Source organism: Cherax quadricarinatus, chromosome 22 (assembly GCF_038502225.1).
Source record: "Cherax quadricarinatus isolate ZL_2023a chromosome 22, ASM3850222v1, whole genome shotgun sequence".
Classification (NCBI taxonomy): domain Eukaryota; kingdom Metazoa; phylum Arthropoda; class Malacostraca; order Decapoda; family Parastacidae; genus Cherax; species Cherax quadricarinatus.
In genome coordinates this window covers 12247625-12264205 of record NC_091313.1, presented here as the reverse complement: position 1 = coordinate 12264205, position 16581 = coordinate 12247625, and the positions used below count along the sequence as shown (strand labels likewise).

The 16581-nt window shown below is 38.9% G+C and overlaps 1 protein-coding gene across 1 annotated transcript in view; it reads right to left on the bottom strand.

Annotated features, from left to right (window-relative positions):
• sesB (stress-sensitive B) overlaps positions 1–15459 on the bottom strand; it is a 49305-nt gene extending 33846 nt beyond the window's left edge. Inside the window, exons 1-2 of the mRNA XM_070087490.1 lie at positions 15221–15459; positions 11179–11312 (exon numbers count right to left, since the gene is read on the bottom strand). Of these exons, the coding sequence (XP_069943591.1) occupies positions 11179–11312; positions 15221–15383 (297 nt within the window). The 5' untranslated portion in view covers positions 15384–15459. The remainder of the gene's footprint in view (positions 1–11178; positions 11313–15220) is intronic.
• Between the last annotated feature and the right edge of the window lie 1122 nt (positions 15460–16581).

Here is a 16581-nt window from a genome sequence, read left to right as displayed (position 1 = left end):
CTTACCTTTAATGAAGATCTGGTGATTGATAGGATGGGAGGAGGGGAGTGTGTGGATGGTGTTAGTGTTTAGAAGGGGAATCCCCTTCCATTAGGACATGAGGTAGCAAGTCCTTTTCTGGGGTTACTTCCCTTCTTTTAATGCCACTAGGACCAGCTTGAGAGTCACTGGACTTCTGTCGCACAACATACCTGTCCATAGAGGCCTGTACCTCTCGTTCCTTTATGACTTTCCTAAAGTGGTTCACAACATTGTCAGTGTAATAGTCACCAGTACAGCTTGCAATAGCTGTGTTAGGGTGATTGCCATCAAACAATGCTTGCACTTCAAGCCATTTTGCACACATTTCCTTAATCTTTGAAGTAGGCAACTTCTTCAATTTCTCTACCCCATCCTCCGAAGCAGTTTCCTCAGGTCTGGCCTCTTGCTGTTGAAGATTATCTAGCAGCTCATCAGTGGTTAGTTCGTCATTGTCCTCCTCCACCAACTCTTCCACATCCTCCCCACTAACCTCCAACCCCAAGGACTTCCCCAGTGCGACAATCGATTCCTCAACTGGCATAGGCTTCTCAGGGTTAGCCTCAAATCCTTCAAAATCCCTTTTGTCTACACATTCTGGGCACAGTTTTTTCCAAGCAGAGTTCAAGGTCCTCTTAGCCACTTCCTCCCAAGCCTTACCTATAAGGTTTATACAATTGAGGATATTAACCCTTTGAGGGTCAACAGGCCCTCTCCGAGACTCGTTCTCAGGGTCGGCCGAATTAAAAAAAAAAAATTCTTATGAAAAGATAAGAGAATCTTTTCCCGATCATAATGACACCAAAAGTATGAAATTTGATGGAAAACTTACGGAATTATTCTCTCGCGAAGTTAGCAGTCTCAACAATGTTTACGCATCGGCAATTTTGCCCACTTTGAGCCCCATTTTCGGCCAATTCCACTGTACTTGTCGACAAAGAACACGAATATTTTGCTAGAACTCCATTTTTTCTATCGAATGCGTGCAAGAAACCAACCATTTACCAATTTCAACTATCCAGTACAGTGGTCAGAATTTAGCAATTTTGCCAATTTCACACAAATTTCAAAAGATGCCAATTTCCAAATAGGGTCCAGAATAAACAGGAAAGACATTCCTGGCACCAAACTGACATTTTCTCTGTTCATTAGTCATGTCTCAAGGCCCCTCTTACATTCTTTTGCTTTCCACTTTGAATTTTTATTCTCACAAAAAATAAAAGATTTACTGTTATGCAGACTACTGCATTAGTGTAAAAAATGGTATAAATAATATTGGCGCACTTGCGAAAGAATAGACTCACTAGTTGACGTGTATTGGACGCTTGGCATGATTTGTTTACTTTTGAACTTTGGTAAAAATCGAACATTTCTGCTACTTTGAGCTCAATTTCAAGGTACTTTTCATTGCAAAACCAGTCAAAATATGTCTTCCATTCTCTAAAATGAGACCAAGAAAACTAGAATACAACAATAAATACCATACGAAAATACAGTGCAAAGTCGCTGTTTTGTTCCAAAAAACATGGTCAGTTTTTTTTTCTCATACACTGTGCTGCAGGATTTTTTTTATACTGTGCACTGACCACAAACCCATTCTTTCATATGTAGGCCTACCAGCTTTCTCCCACTAGATTTGAGGGCGCTAGAATTTAGGCGTACGAGTACGTCAAAAACCCTGGGTCGTAAGCCGTACTAGTACGGCCGAAACCCTCAAAGGGTTAAAGTGATCCTTCCAAAACTCTTTTAGAGTCAGTTGAGTTTGTGGTCACTACAAAGCACTTTTGAAACAGATTTTGTGTACAGTTTCTTGAAGTTGGAAATGACCTGCTGGTCCATGAGCTGCAGGAGAGAAGTGGTATTAGGAGGCAAAAACTTGACCTTAATGAAGCTCATGTCCCCAGAAAGTCGCTCTTTCAAGTCTGTAGGATGACCAGGGGCACACTCTAATACCAGGAGGCACTTAAGGTCTAATTTCTTTTAAATTAGGTAATTTTTCACAGTGGGGGCAAATGCATAGTATAACCAGTCATAGAAAAAGTCCCTAGTGACCCATGCCTTACTGATTGCCCTCCACAGCACACACAAATTAGCCTTGAGGATTTTCTTTTGCCTGAACGCTCTGGGAGTTTCTGAGTGATACACCAATAAAGGCTTCACTTTGCAATCACCACTAGCATTGGCACACATCAGGAAAGTAAGCCTGTCTTTCATAGGCTTTTGTCCTGGGAGTGTCTTTTCCTCCTAATGTAGGTCCTGCTTGGCAATTTCTTCCAAAACAGGCCTGTTTTGTCACAATTAAACACTTGTTCAGGTTTCAATCCTTCAGCCTCTATGTACTCCTTGAATTAATGCACATATTTTTCAGCCGCTTTGTGGTCCGAACTGGCAGCCTCACCACACTGTGTATTTATTTATTTATTTATTTAAAAATTTGAGCACACATACAGAGGTACAAAAAATACAGATAAGAGCAGCATGCCAAAGCCACTTATACTATGCATAGCATTACGGGCTGGCTTAAAATTAACTTAAGATTAACTAAGCAATGATGAAATCAGTGATAAAACTTTAATGTAAACAGATTACTATAAAGCACAAGTGAGTATTACAAAGACAGGTCATATGGTTGTATGCATTGTTGTACATTCAGTAGAATGGAGTATTCTGTTAGGTAGTGTATTTAAAAAATAATAAAGTTAGATTGGGTTTTAGGTTTAACATTTATGTGATATAATTGTGAGAAACATTTAAGATATACAATTTATAAGGTTCAGTTATTCAGTATTTATTTGGTTTTGGGTGAGTAAGTGATCTTTGAGAAGAGACTTGAATTTATAAACAGGTAGTGTTTCTTTTATATTTACAGGTAATGAATTCCAGATTTTAGGGCCTTTTATGTGCATTGAGTTTTTGCATAGTGTGAGATGGACACGAGGAACATCAAAGAGTGATCTGTGCCTTGTGTTATGGTCATGTGTTCTGTTGAGGTTGGCAAGGAGGTGTTTGAGGGGAGGGTTAATATCAGAGTTAAGTGTTCTATGTATGTAATAGGTGCAGTAATAAGTATGGATGTTTTGTATGGTGAGTAGGTTTAGTGTATTGAATATTGGTGGAGTGTGCTGCCTATAGTGAGAATGTTATTCTAACTGCAGCCTTTTGTTGGGTAATTAGTGGTCTGAGATGGTTACTTGTTGTTGAGCCCCATGCACAAATTCCATAGGTGAGATAGGGGTAAATAAGAGTGATATAGGGCCAGGAGGGCTGACTGTGGAACATAGTACCGTATCTTCGATAGTATGCCTACAGTCTTGGAAATTTTCTTAGAAATTTGTTGTATATGTGTATGAAATTTGAGTCTATTATCAAGGTGGATTCCTAAGAATTTTCCCTCTGTTAGCTTTGTGATAGGTGATCCGTTTATCATTATGTTAAGAGGGACATCTGTAGCTCTGTTACCAAACTGAATGAAGTAGGTTTTGTCAATGTTTAGTGTAAGTTTGTTAGTCCTCATCCAGGTAGATATTTTCTGTAATTCGGTATTTACAGTATTGGCTAGCGTGACTGGGCTCGGGTGGGAGAAGACGTATGTAGTGTCATCTGCAAATAGTGTGGGTTTGAGTAATTGCGAAGCATTTGGTAGGTCATTTATGTATAGGAGAAAGAGAAGAGGGCCAAGGACACTTCCCTGTGGGACACCAACTGTAATTGGTTGTGCAGAAGAGTTTGCCCCATTTGCATACACATATTGGCTTCTGTTGCTGAGGTATGACTTGAGGTAGTTGAGGGAGTGCCCTCTTATACCATAGTGTGACAATTTTACGTGGAGCAAGTCATGGTTAACTGTATCAAAAGCTTTACGTAAGTCAATGAAGATCCCCAGTGGGACTTCTTTTTTCTCTATTGCAGTGTATATATGTTCTAGCATGTGTATAATAGCATCATTAGTATTTTTATTTGGCCTGAATCCAAATTGGCAGGGGTTGAGTATGTTTTGGGAGATAAGGTAGGAGTAGATTCGTTTATGAATTAATTTTTCGAAGATTTTTGAGAGAGGGTGTAAGTTGGATATTGGCCTATAGTTATTCAACTCTGTTTGGTCTCCTCCTTTGTGGATCGGGGTGACCCTTGCTATTTTGAGTACTGTAGGGAAGGTGGAGGATTCAATGGATTTGTTAAAGAGTGTTGCAATGATTGGTGATAGCACTTGTGACACTTTTTTGTATATAAAGGGTGGTAAGGTATTTAAATCTCCTGCCTTGTTTTTTAGTGTGTTGATAATAAGGGAGACTTCGTATGGGTTAGTCGGAGCTAGGAACAGTGTGTTCGGGTAGTTGCCGGTGAGGTAGTCATTTGGTGCTGTATCTGAGCTTGGGATTTTATTGGCAACGTTTTGTCCTATAGTGGAGAAGAAGTCATTGAGTCTATTTGCTGTTTCTGTTGGTGGGAGTTGGGGTTCATCTGATTTTGCTAATTTTATTTCGCAATTTCGTGATATCTTTTTTGTTCCTAGAATTTCTGATAGGGTTTTCCAGGTCTTTTTTATATCACCTCGTAAGTTGGATAATCTGTTCTCATAATACAATTTTTTTGCCCTTCTTATCAGGCTGGTTAGGATTGACGAGTAACGTTTTGTTTGGTCTCTGGTTATGTGACCCATTCTGTACTGTTTTTCATATTGGTGTTTTGTATTTATGGATTTGAGAATGCTGGGTGTTAACCAGGGACTGTTCAGTCTCTTAGCTGTCATCTGTTTAGTTTTTTTAGGGCAGTGCTTGTTATAGAGGTATTGGGTCTTTTTTAGAAAATTATTAATACATTCGTCAATATCTGTATAGATTTCTAGCTCAGTGTGCCAGTCAATGTTTGCTACTGCTGTTGTGAAGTTATTAATGGCTGCCTCATTGTGAAGTCTGAAGGTGACTTTAGTAGTGTCTTGGGGTAATTTACCAAGAGTTTTTATGAGAAAAGTAGGGTAGTGGTCTGTGGTATTATCTGTAATTATGCCTGATTTTAAAGGGGATATGGTGTTGGTCCAGATGTGGTCAAGTAGGGAAACACTAGTCTCTGTAACTCTTGTAGGTTTTGTTACTGTTGGTAGCAACATACAGTTACTCATTGTGTTTGTGAATTCAGTAACGTGTGGGTCCTGGTCTTGCAGGAGATTTATATTGAAGTCACCTGAGAGTAGTAAGTGATCTTTGTTCATGCATCCATCAGTTATCATACTTCCTAGGTTTTGACTAAATTGGCTAATGTTTGACTGTGGAACTCTGTAGATGTTTATCAATGTGAGAGGTTTTTGTAGGTATTTGGATTTGAATTTGGCTATTATATATTCCCCATGTTCATCCCTTGTGCAAGTATTAGTGATACATTCTAGTTGGTCTGAGTAGTATATGGCTGTGCCACCCCCTTGTTGGTCTGGCCTACAGTTGTGTATGGCTGTGTAACCAGGAATGGCATAGACATCTGTACTATCAGGCTTTAGCCAGGTTTCAGTTAGTGTAATGATGGGCATATTGGCATGTAAGGAATTTAGTAATGCTATGAGGTCATCGTAATGCTTGCTTAAAGATCTGATATTGTAGTTAAAGATAGTTATGTTGTTGTTGGCACTGAGAAGTGCCTTTGATTGTTCTGCAGTGTAGTAATTACAGTAACTGTTTGATTCATTTAAGTCATTAAATAAGAGGTTGGTATCAGGATCAATGCTTGTAATCATAAGATTTGTAGTGAATCTATAGTTAGAATTAAGTATAAAACAAAGTAAATAGTCTTAAGCTAAAAAATAGCACCTGAATTATTTAACAAATGTAAAATAATGAGCTAAGGTATTTTTTTTTTTTTTTTTTTTTAGCTAAAATAAAGGAGACAATATAAAAGGGACTAATACAAATAAAGTGATGATAAAATAATGGAGCTTGGGAATATGATAGTAGGTAGTACTATAAAGATAATTCTTTAAAGTTAGAATTAAAGTATAAAATAATAATATAAAAGGGACTAATATAAGTTGTGGTGAACAATAAAGTGGTAATCAAATAAATGAGCTTTGGAATATAATGGCAAAATTGTGAACTTATTCTACTTTAGCACCTGAGAATAGCACCTTGATTATTTTAACAATTGTGAATATATAAACTAGGGTAGTTATATAAAGCTAAAATAAAGGAGAAAATATATAAGGGACTAAAATTAAGTAATGGTAAACAAAGTTAAATGGACAGGTGGTCACTATGAAATAATATTGGTTTAGGAGTAAGATCTGATTTGTAATATTAAATAAATTGAGCAGTTTATTGCACAATAAAAGTAAAAAAAATGAGGTAGTTGGTACTAGCTAGCAAAAGATAGTTTTGGTACTTGCAAAAAAGTAATTGGAATATACACTAATTGCATACACAATGAAAAGTGACTAAAAAAAACAAGTAGTGATAAACAAAATTAAATGGACAGGTAAGAATAATGAATATTATTAATTTGGAGTAAGATTTGACTAGTAATTTAAAATTATGAGCAATTAATAGCAGTAAGAAAGAAGTATAGAGTATTGGAGGTATTTCATTAGCTAGTGATGAAAAATAAAAATAATAATGTACAATATAATAGTAACGTACACTATATGCACCACACGTATATATGTATTAAGGGCACTTATCTAATCTGTTAAAGAAATGTCAGCTATTCTAAGGAAGGTAGAGAAACCGTGTTCGTTTGAGATAGTATATTGTTGTCCTGTTGATGTTTTCCTTACTAGTATTTTCCCATCTCGCGTGAAACACTGATGTATTTTGTTTTCCTGTTTAAGTTTTCTCAGCCTGAACAGAAGGTTTTGACGTTTTTTTGTTAGACACTCATTTATGTACACTCCATTTTTCATTGTAATTGCTGATTTAATTAGGTCCTTTCTTTTATCGTATGAACGAAGTCGGATCATTATACTGTGTTTACTTCCTGGTTTTCCTAGCAAACGTGTTTCTTTGATTTCATTGTTTTGCACGATGACTTGTACGTGGTTCTGTATTATCCTGATAGCAGTTTCTTTGCACTGAGCTTGTGTTATGTCACTAGGAATGTGTGGACTGTATTATTACTGCATCAGACAACTTATCTTGTTCAGTTTTGTCGTCTTGGAAATCAAGGTATTCATTTAGTCGAGTGTGCATGTTCTGATTCCAGTCCTTGATTGCTTCTTCAACCTTCATATTTATTGTTGTTATTTGCTCAGTGTGACTGGCTATAGCTGCTTTTAGAGTATTTTCTGTGTCAACACTTCCCGATGTAATCTTCTCTTCAAGGTTTTGGATCTTATTCTCGAGGTTGGTTGTCTTGGATTCTCGTCGCTCGAGTGTTGCTTTGATATCTTTGATTTCATTTTCTAGAGCAACGATGTAGTCCTTGATATTGTCAGGAATAATCATACCTGAGTTATCATGGGTGAATCCTTTGAAGGGAGTGGAGTTGGAGGGGGAGTCAGCCATGTTTGTTGTTGTTGTTCCCTGGGTGGCGGCGGTGAGGGGGGTTGATGATACACTAGCGTCCTGCTGGGTAGACAAGTTGAGTTCTAGGGTCCTTGCTGTTATTCTTTTATTACTGGTGTTGTTTCTTCTGCGATATCCTTTCATAGTATCACTGAAGTAGATACTGTGTAGCAATGGAGGAGAAGGCTTGTTTTCTCGGAGCTTGGGTTAAGTGATTGTCTGGCAGCGGAGGCAGTGTTTGGGTTAGCAGGGCTGTCTTCCTTAGATCTTCTAATTTTGTCAAGATTTGGGTTACATTCTTAGTATTCTTGGGTCATGTTGTGGTCTACGTGGGTTCATGTAGTTGAACTTTCACTTAGGCCATCACAAGTTTTGTTGAGCGATGTTTTTTTGAGAAAGAAGAGCTGGTAGGATACCGTTGCTGCCGCTGCCGCCGCTTACCCTGTATAATGTATGCCACTACGATTCTTAAATCTTTCAAACCAACCTTTGCTGGCCTTGAATTCACTCATCACCACTAGTTGCAGGCAATTTCTTTACCAAATCATCATGCAACTGCCTAGCCTTTTCACAAATGATCGCTTCAGAGATGCTATCTCCTGCTATCTGTTTTTCATTTATCCACACCAATAACAGTCTCTCGACATCTTCTAACACTAGCAATCTCTGTTTCGAAAACAAAGTTGCACCTTTTGCAACAGCTTCCTTGATTGCCATATTCCTGCTCACTATAGTAGAGATGGTTGATTGGGATTTACTATACAACCTGGCCAGCTCCGACACACGCACTCCACTTTCATACTTTGCAATTATCTTTCTTCATTTCAATAGTCATTAGTGCCTTTTTTCTTGAAGGCTTGGCACTAGAAGCTTTCTTGGGGCCCATGGTTACGTATTTTGCAGAAACAAGCACCAAAAACAGTGATAATTCGGAATGTACCGAATGTACCCTTAGATGCGCGCACACTGGCTGGCTTGTAAACACTGGCACACACGGGGCAGTTCAGGCCACAAGTGGACACGTCTCATACGAATCGTATCCAATGTCGGGTTTTCCTTCGAATGTCGAGGTGAAATTTTTGCGTTAAAATGCATCAAATGTCGGATTTATCGAATGTCGGGGGGGGGGGGGGGATCCACTGTATACTGAAGTGTATCCTTCCTGCCTCTGAGAGCACGAATTCTGCCGGAATGGATTAATGGCTTTTCCATTAATTTAAATGAGGAAAATTGACTCCGCACATGAACATATCAGGATACGAACAAGGTCATGGAACAGAATAAGTTCGTAAGCCGAGGTTCCACTGGATACAACATTAATGTGCCTCAGAGTGATTATTATTGAGTATTATCATTATTAATATGGCATCTTCGAGACAAGACTTGCTGATTTTAATATGTACCTGCACGCCAGCAGTGTTTAAGTTTACTTAGGCACAGGTACACAAATATAATTACCAGAGTTCAGTGTATATACAAAATGAAATAACTTTAAAACGCTTGAAATTCTGGAAAGTTTTCAGACATGGAGACATATGGAGCTCACTGAGAATGTAAAGAAACCAGGTGGGGTGCAGTGACCATATTAACAAGTCAGGTGGGGGGGGGGGGCAATATAGTGAGTTTTGGTCATGATTTGAAATGTCCATATTAGAGGAATGCCACAAGGCGAAACAGCGTAAAGCAGGGCCCTACTGTACACTAAATGGGGAAAGGGGTTGTACTTTAGTTCATTTGAATTGTGATGTTTGAAAGTCTGAAGAGACAGCTATTAAATGGCAAATGTGGTTAATTATTTGGTTCATCCTCTTAATGGAAACAATGGAAAAAATAGCATTTGCTGTATTTTATGGCAAAGACATTTTATCCCCAAAGTCTCAAAAATTTACCCAGCCTCTTGGGTAAGAACATAAAAAAAGGAGCACTGAAGCAGGACTATTGGCCCATGCTAGGCAGGACCATGTCACACCTGCATTGCTCAGTGGTCTCAACCAAAGCCTACAGAAGGTTTTTGATAAACTATTTTGTATAAAATGAATAAATAAAAATAAATTCTTTGGTGTTTATCAGCAGTAGGCTAAGATAAACCAGAAGATTTGTAGAAAGACCTACAGTCTTATCAATAGGCTAATTCACCTGTTTACCATCAAACCACCCAGTAATATTTCTACTCACCTCGAACGACCCTGATATTAAGGGAACATTATCAGATATAAAAAAAAATTAAAGCAAAATTGCAGTATATATATATGGTAGTCATACACAAAAGCTGCTATCTGCACACTGTAGTTTTGTTTTGGTCATGTTGCAGTACAAATATACATTCTTAAATAGTAAAACCAATAAATTTAAATACAAAAAATATTTTCAAGAAGCATGAAAAAACCCATGTAGCCACATCCACTTGCCCACATCAAGACTGAGTAGAAAGAACACCGCCAGTCAAGTCCAGTTCACATACTGATGAAAATTAAGACACGCACAACATCTGGGTATCTTTATTGCAATATATAAATGCCAGCCTTCTTGTCTGTGCTCTCTCGACTTCACAACTATGGTGCTCTTCACCAATTCCAAGGCTGAGGGACTGATTACCTCATCTTTTGTATACAGTTGTACCGTCTTCCAATTTACCTCATTGATAAAACTACGAATGGCCAAACTTCTACACTAAAGATACCCAGATGTTACACAAATGTCTAATTTTCCATCTTGTCAGTACTGTACACCATTCGTGTATAGTTCACATATTGTACATGACTCATATGGGTAATAGTTCTGCAAAAGTTCAATTGCTGCTAAATTGAGTGACAAAGAAAAATACTGCCAAGCACAAAAACTGAAGAACTATTGAGTACACAGACAATGAAAATCAAGGATCCTAATGGAAATAAAGGACCTCAATGGAAATAAGTCACTTGTCTAACTTTTTTTTTGGGTTATCCTAGGTAATTTACACACATTACAATGTATGAAAATTTGTGTAACTGTACCTAAATAAACTTACTAATTTGAAAACCTAAGTGATGTAAGAACAGAGGAAAATGTCTTGGTCACTGGTGAACACTGTTCACTACAAGTAGCTGACTAATACTTGGCCAAGAACATTTTGTTGACAGCTCTGGATGCAAGAACCTTTTAAGCTCGGGATTGGTATTTAGCATATCTAGAATAATCGCCCGTATACCGACACATTTAACACTTTCACGTAAATGTAGCCAGTTTTAGCTGGTGGAGCTGACTGACAAACCTGCCAGTCAGCTGCATCAATGATAAATAACCGCAGAACAAATATCAACACGTTTTCGTGTGTCTCAGGCTTAGCTTTATTACTGTTATTACCATGGAGTTTTTTTTTTTTTTTTTTCAAAATTTTAACCAGACTTGGGGGGCAAGGGCACATCCTCAACATCAAAGCATCTTGTTCGCTGTAAAATACGGTAACGGGTTCTAAATACTGTACTGTGTGTATTATAACTTCATCCATAGCTTTTATTTCCATAATCATGGCTCATTCTACAGCAACACTACCAAACAAATCTAAGCTAGCAAAAGGTTTCATGCACATATACAAAATGCACACAGTCAACTGCAACTGTTAATTCAGTTTTACTGACAAGTAAATGAAAATGTGCCAATGGTAGCTGGTCAAAAATTTAAACGCTACATTACCCACCTGCTTATACTTGTCCTTGAAAGCGAAGTTGAGCGCCTGAGTGGGGAAATAACGAATAACGTTGGCAAGGTTACCACGCCAGTATGCAAGGACGCCTTGTTCTTTAGGAATACGGACGAAACAATCTACCATGCCTGCAAGAGAAAAATAATGTGCATAAAAAAATTGACTCGGTAAGTCATTTAGCACTAATGTATAGTTTTTAAAACAATAAGCTCCCAGTTACATTACAAAGACTAAAACAATTACCTAAATTTTCAATCTTCACAAACCACATAAAAGACCTAACTTTGCACACCATATATTTAAATGTACAATAAGGAACAGAACCCCCTTTACAAGTAAATGATCGTTGGTCAGCCCTAACTTCAATCTACAGAACCATCTTGTGATACCTTTCAAAGGGGATGGCTAGAACACCAATGCTCAGCTTTTACATTTTATGGGATTTTAAGTCACTGCTTTACCCCATAATTTAGTCTTCACTAAATTCAACATGTGATGCTACCTACCCTTCTCTTCCTCAGATCTCATATGACTAGCCCTACCCTTCCAATTCTCAAAAGCAATGCATGACCTTACAGACTTACCGATTCCCTATAATGTAGTGTAGAAATCTTAAGGATATACAAAACCACTAGGAAAGCTCAGAGATTATGCACTAAAATTATTCAGGGGGTTCCTCTATCCCGTACAAATGACATTGCAATTTTGTGGAGTTTAAAACCATACACAGTGAAAGCTATTATCTGGAGTAATCGTAATGTAATCTGTTTTGGGAATCAGTGATCCCACAATAAGTACAGCATTTTCCAGTTGATAAGGTGCACTTTTTTCTTTTTTACCTGTCTTGGAAAAATCACCCAGTGCCTTGTATGATCAAGGTCAGTGTCAAGTGTATGCTCTGAGTTACTGGCAAGAGGTGTTTTATGAAAGGACATGCCAAAAAATATGGTATCTGTCCAAACAATGAATAAATGTCAATTATACAAAGGCGAAGAAAGGGGAAAAGCAAAATGTACATATACCCAATGACAGTTAATTTAGCATAAAAAATTAAGATTAAAGTGAATTAGTTTGATTTAACCTACAACAGCAAGCTACAAAGCTTCCATGGTTAAGAAAAGAAATACCACACTGTTACATTCTAAATTAAAAAAAAAAAAAAAAAAAAAATGATGTACATGCACACAATTTCCAGAATTTTTTACCCCATTACTTCAATAATAAAATTAACCAGGGATTATTGGACATGGTTTATGGTTCCAATAACAATCAGACCTAGTAAAAATCCATGAAATAAACCAAGGGGTGTAGGGGAAGAAGGAACCTTCCTCAGAAAAAAAAAATAAATCGGCAAAAAACAGAACATTTTTCCCACTTTAGAGGCTGACTCCAAGCTACTTCTGGCCCTGGAACTCGCCAAATATATACATCTTTCAACGGTACAGTATGTCTTCCACACTATCAAATGATACCAAAAAAAATCCAAGGTCAGTTTTGGTTTCCCCGTCATGCAACACATGGGAGATTAATTTTTTCTTTATACTGTGCAATCACACAGCTCTATGCTTTCATATGTAGGCCAAAATTTACTGCTTTCAGCTTATCTGAGCAAGCTCAAGATGTAGATCTATGTGAGGGACCCTGGCATCAACAATGTAGATATACATTATGGGTACTAAAAGAGTCAAGGAAGACTACCATGTGGATTCCCGTAAATTCTAAGGATTGCACTAATATAAATATTGTAGATTCGAAACTAAGCGCACTGCAAGTTATCTTGTGTGATGGTTTGCTAAGTTATGACATTTTAATGAGACAGGAATGAAGGCACAAAAAAAATACACAAAACTTGGGCCAGGAAATTCAAAATCCTTTTGCAGGTTGAGATTAAATGGAAAAGCTGCCAATAACCCACCATTGCTTATATGTTCCCAGAACAATCTGAATAATGCCCTGTGATGTAGGTCACCCACTTCACAAGTCAGGTCACAGCAACACCTGTCACTAGCCTGTGCTAATCTGCCAGACACTGGGTTATCTGGCTACGTGATGGGGGTGTGCCAACAGTGGCAACCCCAAGAAAACATCTGTCCTGGCCTCTCAGATCTTTGTGTATGAGAATACAAGCTGACACTAACAGCAGAGGACTGACCAGAGGCAATGCTCTGTCAGGAGAGGTAACCAAGACCTGTGTGGGTCTAGGTACATGCTGTATTAATGTTGGTAAAATTACCTACAATCTGTTAGGCAAAAGGACAAGTGCAACTAATGTGATATTTCAGTGTAGCAACGTTTCACTCTCCAATGACAAGCTACATTTTCTAGACGTCCTCATCCATAAAGTAGATAATCTAATTTTTTAAGTTTACCGTACACCTACCAACAAAAATTATTTCGCCCACTTCTATTCCAGCCAAGATACTAAGACCAAAAGAGGCATCACCGGATTTTTCTTAAGAGCATACCGAATTTGTAGTCCTGAGTTTCTCAACGAGAAATGTACAGTGGACCTCCACTTTTCGTCCGGTCCGGATGTTGTACAAATTGGATTTCGACCACTTTTCGGCGAATTTTTACCCTGGGTTTCATACATCCGCTCGGAAATCATCCGTATCAGACGGATGAATTCATTCTGAAGGACATTAGAGCACTCCAGGAAGATTTGAGTAGACTGATGCAGTGGTCGGAGAGAGGGCAGATGCAGTTTAATAGACAAATGCAAAGTTCTAAATGTTGGACAGGACAATAACCATGCCACATATAAACTAAATGTAGATCGTAATATTACGGATTGCGAAAAAGATTTAGGAGTTCTGGTTAGCAGTAATTTGAAACCAAGACAACAGTGCATAAGTGTTTGCAATAAAGCTAATAGAATCTTTGGCTTCATATCAAGAAGCATAAATAATGGGAGTCCTCAGGTTGTTCAACTCTATACATCCTTGGTTAGGCCTCATTTAGATTATGCTGCACAGTTTTGGACACCGTATTACAGAATGGATATAAATGCTCTGGAAAATGTACAAAGGATGACAAAGATGATCCCATGTATCAGAAACCTTCCCTATGAGGATAGACTGAGGGCCCTGAATCTGCACTCTCTAGAAAGACGTAGAATTAGGGGGGATATGATTGAGGTGAATAAATGGAAGACAGGAATATATAAAAGGGATGTAAATAGCGTGCTGAAAATATCTAGCCTAGACAGGACTAGTAGCAATGGTTTTAAGTTGGAAAAATTCAGATTCAGGAAGGATATAGGAAAGTACTGGTTTGGTAATAGAGTTGTGGATGAGTGGAACAAACTCCCAAGTACCGTTATAGAGGCCAGAACGTTGTGTAGTTTTAAAAATAGGTTGGATAAATACATGAGTGGGTGTGGGTGGGTGTGAGTTGGACCTGATTAGCTTGTGCTACCAGGTCGGTTGCCGTGTTCCTCCCTTAACGTCAATGTGACCTGACCTGACTAGGTTGGGTGCATTGGCTTAAGCCGGTAGGAGACTTGGACCTGCCTCGCATGGGCCAGAAGGCCTGCTGCAGTGTTCCTTTGTTATGTTCTTATGTTCATCATTCCATGTTATTAACAAGGTAAAAACCTGTAGGAAATAGAATCTGATTAAACTGATAAGCAGACAAGATACAGCCGGAACCCCCTCCCCCTCCCCCTCCCCCCTCAGGATTGCGTCAGACCAGCCGGCAACAAGACCAGCCGGCAACTAAGACCGGCAGTCGAGACCACACCTCCCTGTCCTAGTTAAAAGTTCACTTTTCCGACCCCACTAGTGGTTGTAGCATAAATATGGTAGAAGTCAGTGGCACACCCTCGCCAGCCAGCACATAATACAGCCACACAAGATGGTAGTCAGCTGATCCGCCGCCGGCTGCCTACATTGTATTTGCTTATTCAAACTTTCTATCAAAACTCTACTTATAAATCCTAATACAAATAATAAAATCTCCCAAAACTTAATAAACCCATTAGGACACACATTTTAAATTTATACAGTTGTATTAATAGGACAAAATGGCGACTCACCCTTGTAAGCAGTTTCGGCACTAATCTGTTTAGAGGCGGCCTGCACCTGAAGCAGCAGCTTTACACGCTCAATCGGCGCTACAGCTGTCTTGGAAATGGCGGCGGCGATGCCACCGGCAAGGAAATCCTTAAGGAAACTAACTGGATCTAAAGCCTTCCCCATCTTTGCGGTGTTGTGTAGCGCGTCCTTCTACCAGCGAGGTCCGTGGGGAGAAAGAGGCCGGAGCACCGCCACCGTACGAGGACTATACTAATACTCGCTCTCGTACCCAATCACAGGCCTGGATCTATCTGACGTCATCATATACGTCATGTCCACGCTTACTCTAACCCAATCACAACTCAGAATTGCTCTGACGTTATTAATACGTCACGTCCGCTGCGGCTTTAAATGTACGAAAGGTGTACTGCCGCTTCAGGCTATACAATGTCAGTTGACAAAAATACTGTTTAATTATGGTATTTATAATAAATGTTATAGTGAAAGTATTGACGTTTTAATTACTAAAAAGTGTGTATTAATCAATTTGTTGCAGCTTTATTTAGCTAGTACTCTTTATATCCTATATATGAATTTTTAGTATGATAATAAAATTATTTAAAGCGATAGAAAACCTGGCAGTTCTGAAAGAGTTAGTAGGTACATCTTTGCAATTTGAGGCAGCAGCAGCAGCAGCAGCCGAGGTTATTTCTGGTGGTGGTCGAGTTTGTGACCTCACACTGGTGACGTGGGTTAGTGGGCGTCTCCAACATTCAACCTTCCCTCCACTCTCCTACGAAACTCTCTTCCCTGCATAACTGTGTTCCACTATGTGGAGTAGCGTGGTTCTCTGTGGGACGGGAACATAGTGTTGGGTGGCTTCAAGTGGTAGTGCCTTCGGCTTAACTGAAGGACCTGGGTTCGAACCCGGGGCGAGTGAAAATGCTGGGCATGTCTCCTTGCATCTGCTGCCCCATGCTCACATAGTAGGTTACTAGGTGCTAACCGAGTATTGTGGACCGCATCCTGGGGTTAAGGATCAAAGGCCCTGGTGGAAATAAGCAATACTTGGCTTTCTTGGGTTATCCTGGTTACTAACCCTCGATCTAAAAACCTTCGACAACCCTACCAGTAGCTCTCTATATTAATGGTGTACAATACCGGCAAGTTGATGAATGAGATTAATATACTGCCGAAACGTTTTCGCCTCTACAACCGACTTCAGTCGAATATAATACTACAGTATTCTACAATAGAATAATACAGTATTCGCATGTATTCTTCTGTAGTCTACCGATCACCATATTTGTGCCCTTTTCTCAGTTTGCCGGTGGGCGTTTAGTAAGTTTATTCAGGTATACACAAATACAGTCACATAGAA